General features: G+C 28.4%; 1 protein-coding gene across 1 annotated transcript; it reads right to left on the bottom strand.

The window, feature by feature from the left end:
* Positions 1-11873: 11873 nt before the first annotated feature.
* On the bottom strand, positions 11874-22243 carry LOC110648539 (dolichyl-diphosphooligosaccharide--protein glycosyltransferase subunit 2). The gene is made up of 20 exons (XM_058129028.1): positions 22088-22243; positions 21815-21974; positions 20995-21187; positions 20794-20883; positions 20354-20416; positions 19255-19324; positions 18864-18928; positions 18070-18124; positions 15855-15982; positions 15646-15761; positions 15186-15255; positions 14861-14965; positions 14628-14717; positions 14400-14548; positions 14083-14194; positions 13924-14007; positions 13286-13366; positions 12963-13187; positions 12315-12437; positions 11874-12190 (listed from the first exon to the last, which is right to left on the bottom strand). Exons 1-20 carry the CDS (start codon positions 22128-22130, stop codon positions 12074-12076), a joined length of 2139 nt encoding a protein of 712 aa, XP_057985011.1. The 5' UTR covers positions 22131-22243; the 3' UTR covers positions 11874-12073.
* Positions 22244-23047: the final 804 nt, after the last annotated feature.

Below are 23047 nucleotides of genomic sequence, written 5' to 3' on the forward strand. Positions count from 1 at the left end.
CAAAAGAGAAGCACCCATGAGCTTGCCCATGACGACCCATTAGAGAGCAAGAGAGAGAGAGAGCTTCTGGGAAATGCTTCAAAAGATGAAGCATGAAAAAGGAAAATTATGGATATATATATAGTAACGTGTGATGAATAATTTTTTTTTTCCACAAACTTTTTGAATTATCATCTTATGATAATTTTTTGTTTTTGTAAAGGAAAAAAAAAAGATAACTTTTGCCTTTAATTTGATTCTGTATGTTTCTAATACTTTTCCTGGAAAAGTTATCGACATTGATCACTTTATTAAACTTTTGACAATTTCAGCTACGTGAAGGGATATTGTTGATGACTCATACCATTATCAGAAAATGAAAAATTTTTCTTTCCATGCAAGATAGAACTCAACGCTTGTGAGAAATTGGAATAATTTTTCAAAAAAATTTAAAAAAAAAACTAATTATAGAATTTTATGTTCATATATGTCAGTTCTTTAATTGAAAAATTAATATTTCAATTTTCTTAAATTTAACTAAAATTTAAAAATTCCTTTATGATAAAAGTTTGCTTTCTAATTGTTTGCCAATTATCACTAAAGTTATATAATAATTTTCATAATTAAAAATAAATAATTATTTCAAAAAAATTAATTACAATAATAACAAAATTAATCATCTAATTATAAAATAAATAAATAATGCATATTAAAAATTTTAATATATTTTATATGATTTATTTTTTAATTATGAAAAATATGCATTTTTTTATTTTTAAATAAAAAAATTCTTTTTATAATTCACATGTGAATTCTTTTTTTTTTATTATTTTAATTGAAAATGAATCACCCCATGCATATATATTATATATGGTTAACTGCTGGGGTTCAGAGAGTCATATCCTTAATTATTAATTAGTGAGTGATCATTTTTGATAATCAGAGAATCATATCCTTAATTATTACTAATCCGATCGATCATTTTTGAGTTGTTGTCTTCAAGTAAATATATTAATGGAATTCAAGCAATCCCCATCCAAATTAAATCAATTAATGGGATTCTGAAGTTTATAGATTCAACACGTATGCCAACCATTGAGACCTCGCCCCCTCAACCACATATTCATAAATTAATAATTACTTTTTTGTCCTATAAAAATAAATATATTTTTATTTTAAAATATAATCACAATCAAATAAATCATAAAATAATCTAATTAATTTTCTTTCACTTTTAAGGTATAGGAAGTGGGTGTCCCATTCTCATTATATAATCTATTAATTATTACTCAATCAATTGAACTTTCGTTAAATATAAAAAGATAATAATAATAATAACATATTGATACTTCTAATAAATAAGTGTATGAATTAATAAATTTAATCATTAGAGTATTCTTAAATTAATTTATATAATAAAATGAATTAATTAGTAAATGATGATATTGATATTAAAGGATTTGTCCATATTAAAAAATTAAAAATTTAAATAATAAAAATATTTAAAAGTAAATCCACTTGCTTTTTGAAACTTTGGGCTCATATTCTTCAACTAATAAACCTCTCTTGCCATACTACACTTTTAAAAAGTTTGTGGATAATGGGTTCTGTTTTCAAATGAAATCCCTTTTCTATTGGAATAAAGATGACATGAAGCTGCCATGAAAGTTCTCATGAGAAATTGTATTAATTATTATTATTTTTTAATTTATCAAAATATCTATATATCCATTTTATAAAAGATTAATCATTTTCGAATTTGTTATTATTCCTCTTAAAAATGCTTTCTCTAAAAATTGAACCTGAATTCTCCCTTTGAAAGTGTAATAGACTTTACCACTGTATTGTATTGGTTATACATAGCCAACTTAATGTTAAACTTTAATTACATGAGATTATAGCCATAGGGTAGATACCCTTTTGTCAACAAGGCTAGCATAGGATTTTAACCATAATTTAATCATTGGAATTAATTAAATCCTCAAAGGGAATTTTAAAACAGTAGTGCATGCATTTGAAAGTTGATTTGGAATAAAATGGTACATTATTATTAGTCAGAGACACACACTGTTGAGTATTTTTAAACTTTATGTCTTTTTCAAATTATATATAAAAAAAAATTAAAATTTTCCCAAAATTTATTCAGTTGATAGCTTGGGAGCATAGGAAATTGTTTACTACAAGTACAAGCATCCTTCATCATGCAGAGCCTAAAGTGATTGATCCATAAAAGAAAAATCTACATATTTGTCACCTTCCTTTAAAAAAAAAAAATTAAAATGCCTCTTGTTGAATTATTCAATATAAATAGAAAAAAAAAGAGTGATTCAATACACGAAATATTCTATACTTATAAATTCTGGAGAAAATTGATAAAAAAGACGTTATTTCTGCTTTGTAAAGATGTTGCTTTTGCTAGTTCAGAATTAGAATTGAATCGGAATCGAATCAAAATTAGTTAAATTCATTTTTTACTCGAATTGGAATTAAATCGGACAATTTTGAGCTAAATTGCTTTTTTTATTGAAAAAATAAAAAAAATTGAAAAAAAATTTGAACCATTGAATTTGAATTAGATTGAACCAAAAACAAAATGAGACCAAAATCTAAACCAAATTAAATTCATGGGAAGATTCACAGTTAAAATAAAATTGAAACTAACAATTTAAGCTGGCTAGCAATTAGGTGAGGCTAAAATTTGCCTTATGTGCATGTCGCCTCAAGGCTCCATATACCCACAAAAACACACATATATAAAGTAATAATATTATAGAGATCGTTGTGTGGTGATTAGATGTGACAAAGGGCATTCTAGTGGTGACAGCTGGCTCATTATAACAAGTTATGAGTTTTCTGAAAGAGAAAAATTGCAGAGAGCGACGGAAAAAGAGAAAGAGAAAGCGTGTGTTGAAGGACATAATTGATTTATCATATATCACCACTTACTACACGCTTGACGCCGATGCCTATTTGCCTACTACCGCCGCAAACCGCAAACATATTTGCCTACCGTGACAATAGATGATGCACCTCCATCTCAACTTAATTTAATAGAAATTTAATATCTTTTTTCTTTCTTCTTAATAAATCTTGATTAAAAATGAAGAAGATCGAGATGAAGATGAAGATAATCGGAGGAGCAGCTTCCATGCATGACTTTCACATGAGGGAATTTTGAAGAAAAAATTATTCTGGAGTAGAGATCTAGACCCCATGTTATCATAAGTCCATGATAGGCTAATGATGAATATGGCGTTTACGCGGCTACACATTTCTCCACCCATTAATAATTTTGCTTATCTATATCCAACGATCAAACCCTAGCCATGGTGGCTGGTTGGTTATTGGGTGGCTTGCTGGCTAGCTTTCATTCGACAGGTCCTTTTGTACCGTTCGTTTTGATGAAAGCTATCTCTCAACTGATGTTTGATGAAGCTGTTATTTTCGCTTCCTGTTTAGTGTTTTAGCATTGGGACCATACCCTATAATAATCTAAACCCTATAAAGCTCTCTCTCTCTCTCTCTCTCTCTCTCTCTCTCTATATATATATATATAGCAGTTCGTTGTAATGAACTTGCTCTGACAGATCCAATTGTTTGTTCGCTATATATAAAAAAATATAAATTTTTTCTCTTTTTAACTTCGCAATTTCACCTTCCAATAATAGAGAGATAGCCAACCAAATAGGGTTGCTATCAGAATGATAGCACTAGAATTTCGTGATCTTCAAGTAAAAAAAGAAAGGATTCTGGCTTCCATTGTTTAACAGAAAAATATATTTTAATATATCTTATCATCTTATTAAAGAAAAAAATTAAATTATTTAAAAAGAATGCATTTCTTTTTTTAGGAGGAAAGATTATTTTTTTAGTTTTAATGATCTTATTAAAATATAAAAATACTTATATATGTCTCACATAAATATATATTATTAATTTGATATTATAATTAAATAATAAAAAATATGTTTATGAGAAAACCTTTTTTAAAAAATAATTTTCGTAAAAAATATTTTCTATATATAAGTTACTTTCTATAAAACAAATAAAATTTAGTATCTACTCAGTAATAGCATCAATTCTATATATCTAGATAATGAACAAAATAAAATTAATTAATAGAAAATTAAAATTATAATTAACGGATAATTAATTAACAAGGATATGCATCTCGATAATTATTTAGTTATCAAACAAAAACATGAACAAATAATTAAAAAACAAAAATTTTTTTCTTCTTCATGTACAAGGCTATATATATCAATCGCAAGTCTAATTAGATCTTTATCATAGATTCTAATTCTAAGTAACTGAATGTCCTACCATCTTCTTCCCTGCCTTCCACCCTCTATAATTAGAGAAAGAGGTAGCATAATTTAGTTCATAATTAAAATCTGATTAGATTCTTGATTTGGCTTGATGGGATCCACATGTTATAATCCAAAACAAAATTATTAGTGTCAACCTTTTTGTTACGTGGTATGTATGACGGGTAGCATCAAAAGACTTTTGGCCCTCCTTTGCCGTCTCTAGGAAGAGAAACTCACAATTAATGTCTATATTAATTATTTTAGGTTATATGAATAATGGTAGTTTAATTGTAATTATAATTAGAATATATAGCTAAATTAATTAATTAATTATCACATTTTTTTTTCGATCCATATATTTATAAGTTTGTTTGTAACTCATTTAGTCATTTAAGAGGAATGGATGATGTATTTAAACTCAATTATTAGTTCGGTGGAATTTATATATATATATTTTTATATAATTATAGGTAAAAGTACAAATAATTATGGCTTATTTTCTTGTTTATATTGTACTTTAATTGATTCTATATATTTATAATGATATGATTAGACTACTTAATTGAAAATAATATGTATTTAGCTTTTTTTTTAAAGAAATTTTTATTTATACCCAATTTATCATGAATATAAGATATATACATATGAAACTTATATATTTATTGAGTCTAATTATATACCTTATGCTTTGAGTCTATAAAAGACTAGATTTAGATAAGAAAAATCCTTTTATATAATATTACGATAACCTGACATAACTTTTTATTTTTTTATGAGCAATCTAATTTTCTTGATTTTATGTAGAATCCAAGAAAAATTTAACATACACCGTCCAACTAGAACCTGGTCAATAGACCTTCTCCGTATACCCAACTTAAGACAACGTATGTTAAGTAAAAAAACCTGAAAAAACGCGATAAAAAAGAATGCTCCAACTAAACTAAAACCTGACATAGATTGTTGATATTTTTAGTTTTGGTAATTTGATATCCAATTATGAAAATGTGAAAAGAATTTCTTTTACATATACAATTAGAAGTCACATTATAAATAATAAAGAATTTATTATTTCTTTATTAGCAATGCACACCATGTTAACCCTGCTTATATTTCTATACTAGCAATGTTAGAAGAACAATTCACAAGATTATACGTATCTAATTGTCAAAAATTAAAAATAAAATAAAATAAAGTGTGCAAACATTAAATCACAATTCCAAAATTTTTTATTATCTTTCTATAATTTTCTATGGGTGTTAGAATTATGTGTATTATGTGCATTCACTAATAATTTATTTCCATAGGCAATTAAGAGACTAACAATGAAAAATGATAATAGTGAATAAAATATATGTGTGAGAAACATGTCCTAATTAATTCATATATATAATTGAATTACTAATTCTTTTTCACATTTTTTTAATATGAAATCGTTAATTCTAACATTTATTCTTAATATGTATTAAGCTCTATTATCAATAACTGAACATGTTCATACTAAGTTTTTTCTGAATATTTTATTTAATAAGAATCTTACTTACAAAGAGGTTTATTAAAATATACATATTTAAATTACTGACATAATATAGTATGAATTTTTTTTTTTTTATATTGAGAGAGTGAAGATTTGATCTAAAATTTATCAGATGAGTAATATATCTTTAACCACTGAATTAAATTAAACTAACGAATTAAATACACATATTATAGTAATTTCCTATGCTGTGAATAATAATTTAATAAAGATTTTGAATTAATTTCTCTTTCTTACCAAATTCAAAAGCATATAATATATATATTTGAAAACGGTTGAATTTTTTTTTATTATTTATTAGGTTAGGTTTGTTTTCAAGAAAATATTTTTTGAAAAATATTTGTCATGTTTTTTAGTATTTAGAGATTTAAATAATATGTTAATGCATTAAAAGAGAAATTTAATTTTATTAATTTAAATTACTGAAATTTGAATTATTTTAAAATGTAGATTAATTTGAGTTTTATTTATTCTTTTCAGATGAATTTAAATTATGTTATTTTGGGTTGTGATTAATTCGATTTATTCATTGAATTGCTAATTTACAAATTGCAGACCATTTTGAAATAAAATATATTTATATATTTTTTAATAAAATTCAGTTAATTTAAATAAATTAATTTTGTATCAAATTATGGAGACCATGATCAAGTTAAGACTCGATTAAACACTTAATTTTATAAATAATTCAATTTAAATCATTTTAAATTTTATGTGAATTAAAACATATTATGAGTTATTTTTTTATTGAAAAAAAAAATGAAAAACTAGTTTCTAATAAAACCAGATCCTTTGGGAGAGTTGGCCAAAAATGAAAGTCAAGATGAAGTGAATTTTAGATGGATAAAAATGGGATTGTTTTACGGTAAAGTTTTAAGTTTGAATTATAACTAAAATTAATTTTATAAAAAAATAATTTTATAATATTAAAATTATATTTAAAATTATAAAATTATATATATATATATTTAAATAAAATAACGCACATTATTTAAATTCTCTATTATATTTTTCTTTCTTCTCTTTACATGATTTTTTTTTCAGTTAAAAATATGATTTTTTTTTTCCAAAGACATCAAATCTCTAAAATATTCATATTAATTAAAAAAAATTAAACTAATGAAGAATTTGAGACATAAATATATAATTCCAACAAGTAAAACAAAGAAAATATATGAGAGAAAAAGTTTTTTATATATATATATATATAGGTTATGAAAAAAAAAAGCCTTAACATAAAGGTAATATGCTAATATTAGAGGCTAATTTTATCGAAAGTCTCTAATTTTAAAGTTTATTATATTTTTGTCCCTATCATAAAATTCTTAAACTTTAAAAATGATTACGTAGAAGTTCTTCAACTTAAAAGACATTAAATAAAAGTCTCTTATATCAAAATTCTATCATATCTCTGACTAATTTGACATATAGTAGTGTCACGCTATGAGATGAAAAAAAAGTTTTTTTTTTTAAATATGAATAAATATGTTAAATTGGTTTTTTATTTTAAAAATTGGATTTTTTTGGGTGGATTGATTTGTTGGACTAAATATATCTCATTTATGTGTTTGAATATGAAATTATAAAGTTTCAATTGAGTTTCAATTGTGGGTATTTCAAACGGTATAATGATCTAATCCTTAATGGAGTAAGAAATATAATTCTTAACCTTTGCGGAAGATGAATAAACATGAGATAAAAGTTGTAAATGAAAGAGCAATATAAATTTTATATGTAGTACTTTAATTTCTTTAATTTATTCTCATTTTATGGCATGATATTATCACATATTAAATTAGTTGAAGATACCATGAAATTTTGGTACGAGAGATTTTTACATAATATTTTTTAATTAAGTTGAGAAATTTTATAATAACAAAATAAAAATGAGGGACAGAAGTGAATTATAATAAATTTCAAAATTGAGTTGGTAAAAAAATAAGCCAATCTTAGAAGTAGCACTATTATGAGGCATGATGAGTATGTGGAGTCTCCATCACTTTCCTCCAAGTTGTTAACTGATGTCACTCTGCTTAACTTTAATGGCACACATGTGAAGTTTTTGTCTAAGCCTTAGTTTTTAATTATAATTAATATGCTAGTGGATAAACAAAACCTTATACAACATTTTCATAATTTAATTTATTAAAGTCCAAAAACAAATCATTTGCTTATAAAATTAGATCACATGCCAAGTGTCTTCTTCTTCTTAATGTTTTTTAATTAAGGAGTTAATGACTTGCAAATATCCATGAAAGATTATGGAAAGAGAGAATTAAAGCTAAATTCCATGCAAAATACTCCTTAGCATACAAGAAATTTAATAAAATAAAATAAAAATACAAGTCACTAGCATCCCTATGTCTATCACATGATTTATATATGAAGGTGACAATTTTTGGCAATTAAATATGAAGCTTTGAGATTAACAGATAACACAGACATGGGGTGTTTTCTACTGTTCATGAGTTGCAATGAGTTCATCCATCCATCCCCAATTCTTATTATTGATTGTGATGCATTCTTGATTATTTTTATTTTTTCTTGAAACCCTAATTTAATATTCTGGGAAGATTATGTATGATATATTATGATGTAAGAGGTCTTAATTTGTTGATTAAAATTTTATATAATCATTCAAGAAAGGGGTCACAAGTCCTGTCATCCCAGTTGCAGTGGCATATTCTCTTTGATGCTTCTTTAAATTTCGCTTTCACAGATTCCTCTGCACTGCCCCATTAATTTCCTCATGAAATAGTTCTGCCCCTCTTTTGGCCCATTTTTCCCCAAGTTTTTTCCTGCCTACCCTTAAAAAGGTAAATTACTTTTTTATCCCTATATTATAGGATAAATCACATAAATAATACCTCAATTTAAAATACTTAAATTTTAATTTATAATATAAAATTATTTAATCTTTAATTTAAATAATAAAAAATTTTATAATATTCAATAATCAATTTTTAAATTAATTTTACTGACGAGACATTTATTATACTGAAAATTATAATTCTCTATTAATTAATATTTATTGAGAAAAAAAATTTTAATTTGGTTCTTTATTTATCCATAGCCATGGTAATTAAAATAGTATATATTAACATTTTAATAATTTAGAATCTATTTACTTAAAATTATTAATTTATAAAAATATAATTTTTTAATATAACAAATATTACGTCAGCATAAATAATTAAAAACGAACATAAGAAAATTTTATATTACTTAAAATAAATATTAAATATTTTTATATTATAAATTAAAATTGAGATATCATATGTATAATTTATCTCTATGTTATATTATAAATTATATCAAATCTTTATATTTTAACAAATAAATAAAAATATCTTAATGCTCATTGAATAAAGTATCAATATTAACATTTAGTCCCTCATTAATTAATTTTTAATCTTTTGACTAAAAGTTAAATTGATAAAAATAAATGTAGAAATAAAAAAGTAGGACGAAGCAAAAATTTAGTGACGTTTCATCTATTTTTAAAATACAAAATTTATTTATTAATTATAATAAAATAAAAAAAAATTATCCTAAAAATAAGCATATATACTTTATTTAGAATAAATTATTTGTGAAAAAAAAACAAATGAAAGTTCACAAAATTATATTTCATTTTTATTTTTTTTATATAAAAATTTTTTAAATTAAAAAGAATTAAATTATTTTATTTCAAACATAAATATTAAAATAAATCAATTAATTAAATTTTTATAAAATTTTATATTTCAAACAGGATATAAAGAATTTTATGTACTTTGATTTTTTTTTTCTAAGATGATAATATAATGGGTAATTTTTCTTTGCCATACTAATTTATTATTTTTTAATTAAAAAATATATCATTTATTTTCTACTTGGAATTATGCACACAAAACATTGTTTTAATAAAAAAAAAATGTTTAGATCCAAAACCAATTAAAGTCTGCATCAGTCAGTCACAGCATTAATTTGTTGGGTTGGAAGGATTATACATATATATATTTCCACTTAATTGTGAAGAAAAAAACATATTTTTTATATTTTTTAATATTTTGAATAAAAATAAATGGAAAAATTATTTTCCTCATCAGTAAAAAAATAATTTTAATTTCCTGTTTTGGAAAAGGAAAGTATTGGCCCTTTTGGACAACCCAGACAGGGAGATTTGGTATCTTGCATGAGTTTCATTGTTTTTTTTTTTCTTTTAATTATTGATTTTCCTTTTCAGTTGGCTTTTCAAAGTTTTGACAATGATAAGAGATCATTTGAACTCATATGATGAATTTAATGGATATTTGTAAATCATTTTTTTTCATTTATTTTACAACTGATTGTTATTAAACATTTTTACATAGTAAAAAAAAAAGTGGGATGAATGATAATACTATCTAGCTAAAAATATTATTTTTAATAATTTTTAAAATTTTTTCTTATTTCTGTGTGGATAGACAATGATTTAATTTAATTTTTGTGTACTCTCTATTAAAAAAAATTAAAATTGTGTTTACATATAGTGTGATATTCTATTTTATTTTTTGGGCATCTCAATACTTAGAAAACTTAACATGCTTTAATAAAATTATTATTTTATTGTGAAGTGTGTGCTTTTAATGTTTTGTGTGTGATGTAAAAAAAAATAAAATTTATTTATAAAAGATTAATTATTATCTACACTCAGATCGTCGTAAATTCAAGATATAAATATATAGGATCCATATATTTAATAAGTGAATCTTACTATATGTCTTGTATTTTGAATCTATATAATAAACTGAGTTTATGTAAGAAAAATTCTAAAACATATTATCCAATTGATTTTATATTTTATAGCCAAACAACAGAAAATATTTTGATTCCCTAATAAGAAAATGTTTTATATATATATATAAAAAATTCAATATTTACAGTGAAATCTTAAAATGTTGTTATATTGTGATTATACATAGGTGTAGTAATGTTTAATTAGGGTTAGAAAAATAAGTGATAGTCTTACAAGAATGCTCCATTTCTAAAAAAATATAATACTTTTAACAATGAAAATAAATAGATATTATTATTATTATTCAATATATTCTATACACAAATGTACAAAAATGATAATATATATAAATTTCACAAATGAATATCATACTCTAATGCATTTTCAAATCACAATGCAATCCTCAGATTTGGCATTGTCTATGTAAGGTCAAATTTAAAAAAGAAAGAGAGCAGAAGATCTACCATGGTCCCCAACATAAAAAGCAATGTATGTCATGATATGGGAGGAAAAGAATGGTGACAAGAAGAAAGATGGTGGCATACTACACAGCCCATGTGAAATAATTTTTTTGATTTTAATTTACCTACCAACAATTTCAATTTCCATCTTTTAGTTATAATTTGTCTTGAAGCAGTCCAAAAAGAAAACCCTCTCTGGTCATAATCCACAGAAGAAGAACAAATGAGAGTGAGTGAGTGAGTGAATTTTCCATCAATAACACTTCTATTTTAAGAGGAAAACAAAGATCATTTGCTTGCTGGTGACATTCTGAAAGAGTTATATATGTCATGTTCTGAAACTCTCTCAAAGTCATCACTATCTATATTTCCTTTAATTATTAATCATTTTCTCTTCATATCTTTGCTCTTTCTTTTCCTCCACCATTACTATATTTATATTTTTAGTATAATTATTGTATAATATATAAATAACTTTATTTAGATAGATTCACTTAACATTTACTATATATATATTTGTGTATATGGTTCTAAATTAATATATCATATAGTTCAAATAAAGTTCTAGTAGAAAATACAAAATTAATTGGATTTGCACAGGCAGTGATAATCAAATTTAGAATGGATGATATTAAGGGATTAATGAGATGAGTTCTTAGTAGTAGCATTTACAGGGGTGTGGTTAATATTCCAGTTGGGCTCTTCAATAGTTTGATTTTTAGTTCGGTAAGGTTTAAGATATAAGATTTGGAATATCTATAAACTTGTTGCCTGCTAGAGATTTCAAATCCCACCTCAATGGCTCAACTCAGAAGCACAAACCCAACAGATGAGAAAGTCCACAATAGCATTTTCTTTTTCTTTTTAAGTAAAATTGTGTACTAAAAAAATCTTAACAGATAGTACATAGTTCACCCAATACAGCCTACAAAATTGCGTCAAAATGTCTAATATTGTTCCAGTCGGTGGAAATTTTCTCATAGTCCCTAGGTCACCTCTTAAATATTGGATAGTAAAGTTTCCAACGTCTTCAAGCAGATTTCAACTTCGCTGATGTTGAAGCCAGATGGGAAAGGATTCTGTGTCCGACGAACATCAAGAAAGCCCCCAAGAAACCAATTGCTTTCAATGTTGTGAAAAGATCCAACTGTTCACAAAAACATTAAAAAAACATAAGCCCAGAATTTGTAGTACTCTAGGGCCAACTGGCCATCAAATATCTACTGAATAGAAGTGATCAAGTGAATAAATGAAGAGAGTTAAAAACTGACCTTCAGCCAGAAAAGCACATAGAGAAACAGAACTGCTGCAATTCCAAAATGGAAGAGGATAGCAAATATGGCTGGCACTGATGAAGATGGAAAGTTCTTCAAGTTCACCCCTAGACGTAGTAGCTGTCAAAGGAAAAGATGTGTTAATACGCATCATGCATTACCATCCTGTCAGTAGCTTCTCCAGATTAATTGACCAACACACTTTACATCCCTACCCTCTACTTGGGTGAATTACACAAACACAGAATGCTAAATTCTCTCAAATATGAACAAGGTCAACACTCTGTAACCTTTAATGCTGAGGTCACTTGACATTACAATTACACTAGAAAGTCCTGAGCCCCAAAACCTCCACTGAGAAATTTTAGCCATAAGCTTCAACAGAACACGCTCAAGCTTACATTTGGGTACTTGGATCCAAAGATAATTCAAACACAAGTATACAGTTTCTTAAACAACCCAGGAAAGTTTAAAAAATTCACTAAAACAACAGATTGAAAAATAACAATAATACTTAAAAGTTCTGCACAAGGCACAGAAAGTATAACCAGTTCATAAAGTCCAGGCAAATCATTAACTAATAATAAGGTAACACCAGAGCTCAAGCATCTAAAAATTTCTGGCAAATATTAATATAAAACTCACCCCAATTAAGAATCCAACGAATGGCAAAAGTGTAAGACCCAAGAAAGCAAGAGAGAGCTCCTTGGGTGGACGTTTATCTGGTGCCCTAAAGATGTGGGTTATCTCTGCTTTTGGACCATATCTTGAGTATGGTTCCACAGGCTGTGGAGGTGGACGGGGTGCCTTCTCAGGTGGTTCTGGTAGGTCTAGTTCAATGCTACCAATGGCACTTAAGAAAGAGTTCTCCTGAAGAAAATGAACACAAATTTATTATGCTATTAATGTAAACCAGGGCATACAAACATAAAATGAAAGAAAAATTTTAAGAACAAAAGGAAACTTACCATTACAGCATCACCAACAGTAAGCTGAATGTCATATTTACCGGATAGATAGAAAAATTTCTCAACCAGTCCAAGAAAATCCTTACAGACAAATTGTAAAACATCAGAAAAATAGCAAAATGTAATTTTGAGAGATCAATATCAAGTTTGTTTGCAATCAAACAACACTAGTGCACAACAGCAACACAGTGAAAGACGTGGGATAAATCCTGATATATGCTATGAAGCAAGAATGTCTGGATGAGAACTTGAACCTAAAAGAACATGAAAAGAGCTATATTCATCATGCACCTAAGACATTTAGGATCCCAAAGCAAATTTCAGAATGCATTTTCATTAATAAGAAATTCCAACTTTATTCCAGTAGCTAAGTATCAAAAGTTGTTCAGCATGTATACAAGATTCCCCATTCATTAATTTTTCATGCATCAGTTTTATCATCACCATGTGACAACAAAATCTATTAGATTATGATTGCCAGGGAAGAGAAGAGGCTAAAAGGATATATTGGAATGTGTCTTCTATGCATTAATTTACCAGAGGGAACAAAATAAGTTGAAGATTTTTCTTTTTTTTGGATGGAGTGGCACGAGGGGAAGCAACACAAAAAGAATAATAGCATTATGAAAGAAACTTACTAAAATTATCTCAAACTTCTTTTCAGAGTTCCCAACCAAAAAGATATGCTCAACACTGGTCTCATGTCTCAACTTAAGAAATGCCTGCAAACCAAGAAATCTCAACAACTAAGTTTGCAAAGATTGCAACACAAGAGGAAGACAGAGACAACTGCGAACCTGGTGTGGCTTAAAAGCATGGCCAAGAGGAGTGGTCAAATGAAAAGACAAGTGCAGCTTCTGGAGGTGGTTTGCTGACAATGATACAAGATTTTCTCCATCTAAATCTAGCCTACAAGATCCAAGTAGTAGAATCATACCCAAGGCAAAGCTATGCAGTTAAATTCAGCAAAAAAAACACAAGTAACTAAAAATCTCAATCTCTAGGAAGTATAAACACATTTTAAAATGTCATGATGAGAAGTTTGACCATCATCGACAACAGGTATAAAGCATCATAGTTTCAGCCAATAAACAGCACAAGAAAGTAAACATACTTCATTTTGGTTTCTACAATCCCCAAGTCACTATCAAGCACTTTAATTTCAGGATTTTCAACTTTGATGACTCCTGTGAAAAATATTGGAACTTGAGTTTGGCCTCCCATGGCATAGACTTTGTTATGCTCAGGATCATGAAGCACCGTCTACAAGAATTCAGGTTGGCCATATTATGGATAGAAGACAGATGAAAACATCCGATGCATCAAAAGGGAAAAAGATTACCTCAAAAATAAAAATATATTTTCCAACATCAACACTCTTTGGCAAAGCATCCAAGAAATACTCTGCACTTTCAGGTTCAAACTTGAGTTCCTAAATCATAAAATTGAAGAAACACACTTACTTAAGGGTAGAACAAATCCACTGGTTAGGATAGAACTCACAGCAGCAGCAATAGGTAGACAAGAGAATTAAAATGTGTCCAACAATGGGCCAAAATTGAGTCATTGTCACACCTGGTTCTCAATTATGGAAGTATCCTTTGATCCAGAACCAAGAACATGTACAAGTTTTACTGTCAGAGGAGGTGCATTTGAACCGAGCACAGTATTCACCTTAACCTTAACATATTTACAGATCAGAATACATAGTTTTAATTAATTGGTTCCAGAGATAGGAAAGCATAAGTAGAAACTTCATAAAATAACGCACATCAGAGAATTTAAGGGAAAAAAAATAACGGATATTAAGAAAGAGGAAGAAGAGAATCATAACAACATGCATAAATGCGAGTAAACAAACTCAACGTGCAAGATTCTTATCCTATGAGTAGCAATACACCTTAAGAGTGTCCTTCTTAGTCAGTGAAAGCACAGTTGCTGGAAGTGATAGAATCAGAGGGATGGAAAACCTGCAACAGGAAGCAAAACTACATAATAATTTGAAAAAAAATAAAATAAAATTCAATGGCAGATTTTGTCAGTGAAATGCAGGACTTGTATTAATTGAAACATAACGTTTTCAGGAAGCACCAAAGAGCTGCACTTGGTTTCCATGCTCTGATTGTTCAAGGAAAATAAACAAAAGAACAATAGCACATTCCATAAATTTCTTGCTGTTTCTGGAAATTTTGATACAGAATATTGTGTTCTTTTAAATGAACCAACAACATCACATGTTTCAAATTTTCCTAAGTTAGGTACACAGCTATCAAATGATTCCATTACAATATACGATCATATACATATAATTTTTCTTTTTTTTTTAAAAAAGCATGTAGAAATGCCAAGAAAGCACTTGCCTATTGCTCTCCAGGCAAGCCAAGGAGTCCACTTGATTGAATAGATCTTTAGCATCACCAGGAACACCAATGCCCAGGAAAAACTTAGCCAAACCCACAATTTTGTCACCTGGAAGCTGAAAACCCAAAGCAAAAGCAATAGCAGTTAGATGCATTTTCAGAATAAAATTATCAGAAATAGACCGACGATATTGATAATTCTAACTGACATTCAAGCTTCCCAAAGTCACATCCGCAAATGCAGTCAATCCTCTAACAACAGAAGATGTAGTTGAAAGAGGACCTTGATGTTCATGCGCATCAACCAGTTTCTCATCAAAGTAAAAAGCCCCATCATCTACAATAAGAAGATAAAACAAAGTAAGGATGCTACAGCATAACATAAAAATGATAGAAGACTTCCAGATTTAATTTGTGTAGCCTATACTTAAAACTGAGGATCTTTTCTTTTAGCCAGTAGTGGAGGTGAGCAAAAAAAAAACCAAAAAAGCTGATTCACCGACTGGAAACCAGTAAAACCGAACTGAAAAAGTGATTAAACAAAGCAGTCAATTTGGTTTTTTGAACAGCTTTCTTATTTTCTGTTTGTTTTCGATTTTCACAAATAAAAAATAGTGGTTAGTTAAGCCGAACCGAATAGGCATATAACATTTGTTTCAGTTCAGTTCAAATTATATATTTATTTTTATTTATATTTTATTTAGTAACTCCACCCCACTATATGTGTAATTTTTTTTTTCAAGTCTCATTATTTGAAAAACTTATTAATTATTATAATTAACATTTATTTTGAATAAATGGTACTTTAAAGCTAATTTTATTATAAAAATGAACTGTTATGTTATTGGATTACATTCCTTTTATTTCTTATCATTATAAATATTATTAGATTGTATTGGTACTTTGGAATTTAATTGTATAATATTGCTCATATTATAACTTTTTGTATTATTTTATCTTATAAAATTTTATTTGCTTAGTAATGGATTTGTGATTTAACATGTGAAATCATTATAATCTTTTTCACATTTTAAATCATTATTAAGGTTAAGATCATGATTTTAAATCGCAGTCACGGGTAATAGAAACAGGCTATAATAGCCATAATGTAACGGTAACGCCCTGATGCTACTCAAACTTTTTAGAAAAATTTGTAAAACTCATGAAATGAGTAAATATTAGTAGATGCAAGTAAAACTAAGATACACTACTATATAATAAGCATAAACACATCAAATTAGATGTTATTAATAATGTATTTTAGTAAAATTAATTATGAAAAATAATTCAAATTAGAAAAAAACACATAAACCTATAGATCGGGCAAACCAATGCTTCATACCATAAATTTAACAACAAATCTAACATCAAACAAAATTTTCTTCAACAAATACACAAAAACAACAAATAATGCTCACCTTTTGCAAAAAATAGTTGTGGAGAAGAGAAATACTTGTGATGATCTTAACTTAAAAAAGAATAAGAGAGAAATTTGTAGAAAGAAGGAGAAATTTTGAATAAAAATGTGATAGAACCAGTAGCTGGAAGACTAGAACACTAAGAGAATGAAAAAAAAAAAAACTGAAGAAAACACTGCATGCATTTTCTTTATCAACTGAATTATTAAGGTAACAGCCGTTATACTTAATGGTAAATAACGTCGATTTACCATTAAGTAACCGATGGTAACAGGGCAGTTACCGTTAAGTAACGATGGCAACGGCTGTTACCAATGCAACTCAAAATCTGCCTTTAAATAATGAGATAAAGGGTAACGGCCCCTTGAAAAACCCATAAATAATAGCCGCTACGTAATATAACGGCCGTTATTTAAAACCCAAAACAGATTGAAACCAAACTGGTCTGATGGGGCCGGTTTCAGATTACAATTCATGTGAACTGAATTCAAAAAATTGGGGTCACAATTCAGTTACCCAAACCATGCTCACAGCTCACCCTAGCCAGTAGGACTAAGATGCAAATAAAGTTTGTATTAGATTCCATTGAATAGTTTGGTCCCACAAGGCATTTCACAAAATCAGAGAGAGACAAACCCAAACATAAACGGTCTGATCCCAAGAGTACAAGCAAGATCCTATCAATCTAGCATCACTATAAATAATCCTTAAGTTGATATTCAAAGTGGAATAGAAAGCTAAGCAACAGATTCTCATAGTTATGCTTCTTAATCAACCATTCCAGATACATTATATGTGCCAGTGGCAATATAATCAAGAGAAGCTTCTAACATATTGCTAGAAAAATTAAAATTCTTCTATTTGCTGATCAAACTAGCCATAAAAGTGTCAAATCATGATTTGACAATAAGATTGGTAAATTACATGTTCTAACATGAGTCATATGAATTGGAGCATATAATTATGTTCATACTAAGCAATCCTTTGTACTGGAATATAAACATACCATACTTATCAATGCTGTCAAACAACTTCAATATATCATTTTTAGTTGTAGCAATCTGCCAACAGTAAACAAATGCACATCAGAGAGAACAGTACAGATGAGCACATTAGATGCCAAAAAACAAAAAGAAAAGGGGGAAAAAAATAATCAAACAGGCATTTGCCTAAAAATATGAAAACAATTAGCAAGCTGCTCATAAAAGTTCATAACTGGTCAAACCAACAAAGGAAGAGATATAAACCCTAAAGCCAAGCATAAAAAGCTGAGGCATGTATGCAATGGCCTACTTATGTTTTGATTGTAAGGATAAATAAGCAAGAGTGGAACACTAACTCATCAGTCATCACTTCAAGAACCAGGTGTTCAAGGTGTAGAATAAGAATAAGAAATATTAGTTACATGCCTAAAATCACATTGTCTTTCTCAAAAGTACAATAGGTTTACACTTTGGAATTTGGACACATCTGGCAGAAATATGAGGTCCAATTAGGGGCATGTACGAATGTACCATGCAATATGAAACAGTAGGAATGACTATTTAAATACAAAAATATGCACCATTTCTCAATCTTTAGAAGGAATAATATTTCCATTAAAGTGCATCCATATAACAGACTATAGTATCTACTTTAAGAAAATAGTGAGTCAACTGTTCAAATGACAAATCCTCCAATCTTGACAAGCATAACCAGAAATGACTTTGTTCTCACAAGACAACATATGAAAAATTTTTTTTCCCTCTATCCATAAAAAAGGTTCAAAATTCTGCAGAAGAGAGAACGCATTTAAATTACCAGAGATTGATCAATCTCAGAAGATGATAATGAGACCACTCCAGCAAGAGCTTCAAGTGCTAAACCTGAAAAAATAATGAACAAGTAAACGATTGTGAGCTTCTACTCAGCATAGACAAACTGACTTGGGTAATGCAGCAAATATTAAATACAGTACTCCATCCTTTTTTCTCAAACTTTCAATTACAAGATGTCCCAAATGCACGTTCATTGCATTTCTAAACACAAAATAGTTCATGATTTTGCAAAATTATGCTTACATAGGAGGATCAAAAGGAGGAGGGAATGGTTTAGGAAAACCTTGTTCATCTTCGTACTTTAAAAGAAAGGTGCATTAATACAACAAAAAGAAATGGTTATAATGGCGTGCCAAACAACAATGGATTATTACCTGCAGCAAGGGTACTAGACTCAGGATTATTATTACTATAGCGCCATCTTCCATCACTCTGGCTCAAAGCCTGCCAATAATTTGTAAAATCAACTCAAACATGCATATGGGAAAAAAAAAAAAAAATAAAACCGTAAGTCCTATGCTAGCCAAAAAGTTTCAGAATAAACTGCAAAATCAGAAGCAAATATCAAACCAAATCACCCTCCCAAATCTCATCATATTAACAACTAGTCCCAAAAGGGGCCTAATCAGATCCAGAGAGTTCCAGAGGAAGGCAATCCACTAGCAAACCTAATACTCATTGCAAAAATATAAAATGCGGCAATGACGTAAATATAAAAAATATAGGGATATATTTATAAATAAATTATATATATATATATATATATATATATATATATATATATATTTGAAAGTTTTAGTTATAACAAATTTAAATATTAAAATAAGAAAAAAATAATGAAATTAATTAATTAATTAATTAATTTATATATTTATAATTATAAATAATTGAAATAATAAATATATAGAATAATAAAATTAATATTAAAATGCTGAAAATAAAAGATTGAGAGTTTTAATACAGTGAATTGAAAAAAAAAAAAGATTAAAAAAAAATCAAACAAAAGATTCGGGCAAGGAGCACTGGAGCAGAGCCATGAATAAGGAGGCAAGGAGCGCCATCGGGGCAAGGGAGGCGATTGGCGGAGCATCGGACGGGGAAGGAAGCAAAGACCAGTCACCTCCCATCGCTACTCCTCCTTCTTCTCCTCTTCTTCTTCTTCTTCTTCTTCTTCTTCTTCTTTTTTCTTTGCCTTCTCCTTTCTTCCCGGAGGTGCGACTTTTTTTGTTTTTTTTTTAAAGAAACGCGTGTCCGGCGAAGGAAACGCGTTTCCGATTTCAAGATATTACGGAAACGGCCGGAGGCGCTCGCGTGTCCTAACGTTTCCGGCAAGGAAACGTTTCCGGAACGGGGAAATGCTCCTGCCTCCCGTTTCCGTGCAACCTAGCTAATCAGATCCAGAGAGTTCCAGAGGAAGGCAATCCACTAGCAAACCTAATACTCATTGCAAAAATAATGCCAATGACTACCAACCTTGATGGAGTGAAAAATTCCTTCAGCATCTCCAAGATGTAGATCATCTTTAGATGTTTGATTCTGCATTGAGAATAATTAAAAAACACATCACACTTTAAGCTTTATGAAAGACTGGCAAGTATTAAGACACAAACAGAAGAAAAGTTATATTCTCCAAGTAGAAGGTGATCAAATAGATCACTTAACAAAAGTATTCTAGAAATGGAGCTTCACAACTACATGTCCACTGAATTCTTTTGATTAGAAAGACTTCAGCCTAAATCTACCAGAAGTCACCCCTTAGAACACAATCAAACAAAAAAATCTAAAATTATCACACGAATAAAAATGAAAATCAGAGAAATCTTTTCCTCTTCATCAGGAAAATCAAATTCAAGTTTCAATTCTATATGAAGGACAAGTACAATATCTAAATGGTGTTCCGATACATTAATTACCTTGATAAGTACCAAACTTCCTATTGAATGGTAGAAATCAAGCAACGAATTTGCACTGCTGACAGCAGCTTGAAGTTTTGAAACAATGCCCTTCAAAAGAAAAAACAAATCCCATAGCCAGTCATTATAACATGTTCTTTGCAACATAAAGGTAATGCCTTTCCAACTGAAAGCAACAAAAAATATAGAGCAAATAAATACCTCAAAAACTTCCTTATTGATCTCACATTTTAACATTCCATTCACTTTTAGAGCATAAAATAAATCCTTTGAAGCTGAAGATGACGACCCAAGCGTTTCTAATACAGACTGGCAAGCTGGTAAACTTATGTCAGGCTTTTTATCAATTCCAAGAACCTCAAATGTCCGAAGGGCCTCATATGTTTCTTCTAAACTGAGGGCATATGATTTCATCAAGTTAGATGTTTGTTTCTCATTGACCAGTTGCCGAATAAGTGAAAGAAAGAAACTTTAAATGATAGTTGACAAAACATCATTGGAAAAATGTAGCCAGGATTGCCAAATAGCATTTACAAGCAGTAAATAAACATATAAGGAAATGCAAAATTTCCCACATTTTCAGCAACCATAAAGGCAAAACCCAAATTCCGTTCAATATCTGGGAGTCCCATATAAAAGAAACCTATGCAAAAGGAGTTAAAAAATTGAATGACCGCCAGTAGCTGATGAAACAAATCATGACTTGGCATTTGCAATCATACATAAAAATAACACAAACAGTCTAGAACGAAACCGATCACCTATTGAGTAAATTATTCCAATCGAACAGTCCAAACTAAGATCAATCACAACAAAACAATCACATCCCTGTTTAGCCACAATAAAAATGTTGGCACTTGGAAATGAACATAGCCAATGCCTCCAAATCTTAAGAGCTCAAATAATTTCAACAAACAATTTAAAAAATAAATAAATACTAGAATTCCATTCAAGTAATCATCGTCTATTCCTCCACGTCAATCTAGTAACCAGTAAAAGGCTTTAATTAGGGTTTAACAACCTTCCAAAGGACGCATCGAGGGGCGCGAAAAGCTCCAAAGCGGCAGATCGGTGGGAGTCAGAGATTGGTTGAAAGATCGAAGCGGCGGAAACGACGGAAGCTGAGCAGATCAACACTGCCACGAGCAGCACCAGAAATCCTCCCAGACTTCTGGCCATTCCTGCATTACATGTACACACACAGATTTGAATGAATGATTTACTCTGTAATTAGAAGGAAAAAAAAAAAAAAAACACAGGAGCTGAGGTTCGAGATCGAGAGAAGAGGCCGTACGTGCAATTGAGGAGAGAGTCGTCTGAGGAGTGAGACTACGCATACGGTGACTACCGCTATAACAGTCGCTAGCGTCGTCGTCTCTCCACTGCTAAATATTTACTCGATTCCGGAATTGCCCTTGTGCTTCTCCTTTAATGCCCATCACGTGCAAGTTTTACATTTTTTTTTTTCAAAACATAAGAAGAAATAATAAAAATCCCTTAAACTTTTTAAAATAATTATTTAAGTCTTTAAATTTTTTAAAATAATTTAAAAATCCAAAACTAAGACCCATTTGCGAGATAAATAAAATAAATAAAAGAGACATTTGAGCCTTGGAGAAATACTTTGATAGTAATTTAAATCCTATTAAATAAATAAAATTAATTTTAAATTTTAAATTATTAAAATTTTAAATAAATTATATTAATTTGTATTATTAATAAATAAATAAAATATTATTAAAAAATTATAAATATTTAAATTTAAATTTATTAAAAATATATAAAAATTCCATTATTTATAAATTTTCATTCCCCATTTTCTCAATTTTTTTCTTCTTTCCTATGTATCTACCTCCCATCATTTTTTTATTATTTTTTTATTTTTTAATAAACTCTTGTATCAATTGAAAATAAATTTAAATTTATCTTTTTATATTTGTATTTCTTAAAAACGAATCTGAGATTTTTTTTCTAATATTTAGATTTTACTCTCTCCATTACTAGGGTTCTGTTTTCTTTCCTTAACCAAATTTTATTTTAATTTCTTGTCATATTTGATGAGTTTTTTGATAATTTAAAATATAATATAAATCATTGACTCCTTTTGATCAAATAATTTAGATCCTTAATTATAAGTTATACTTTTTCTATTAATAGAGTTTTGTAGTCAGCTTATTTGTTTATTGACATCTAATGGTCTAAACTTTTATAAATATTAAATTTTTAAAAAGAAAATATTGTAGAAATTTTATTT

The sequence above is a fragment of the Hevea brasiliensis genome, chromosome 10, assembly GCF_030052815.1.
Source record: "Hevea brasiliensis isolate MT/VB/25A 57/8 chromosome 10, ASM3005281v1, whole genome shotgun sequence".
NCBI classification, from domain to species: Eukaryota; Viridiplantae; Streptophyta; class Magnoliopsida; order Malpighiales; family Euphorbiaceae; genus Hevea; species Hevea brasiliensis.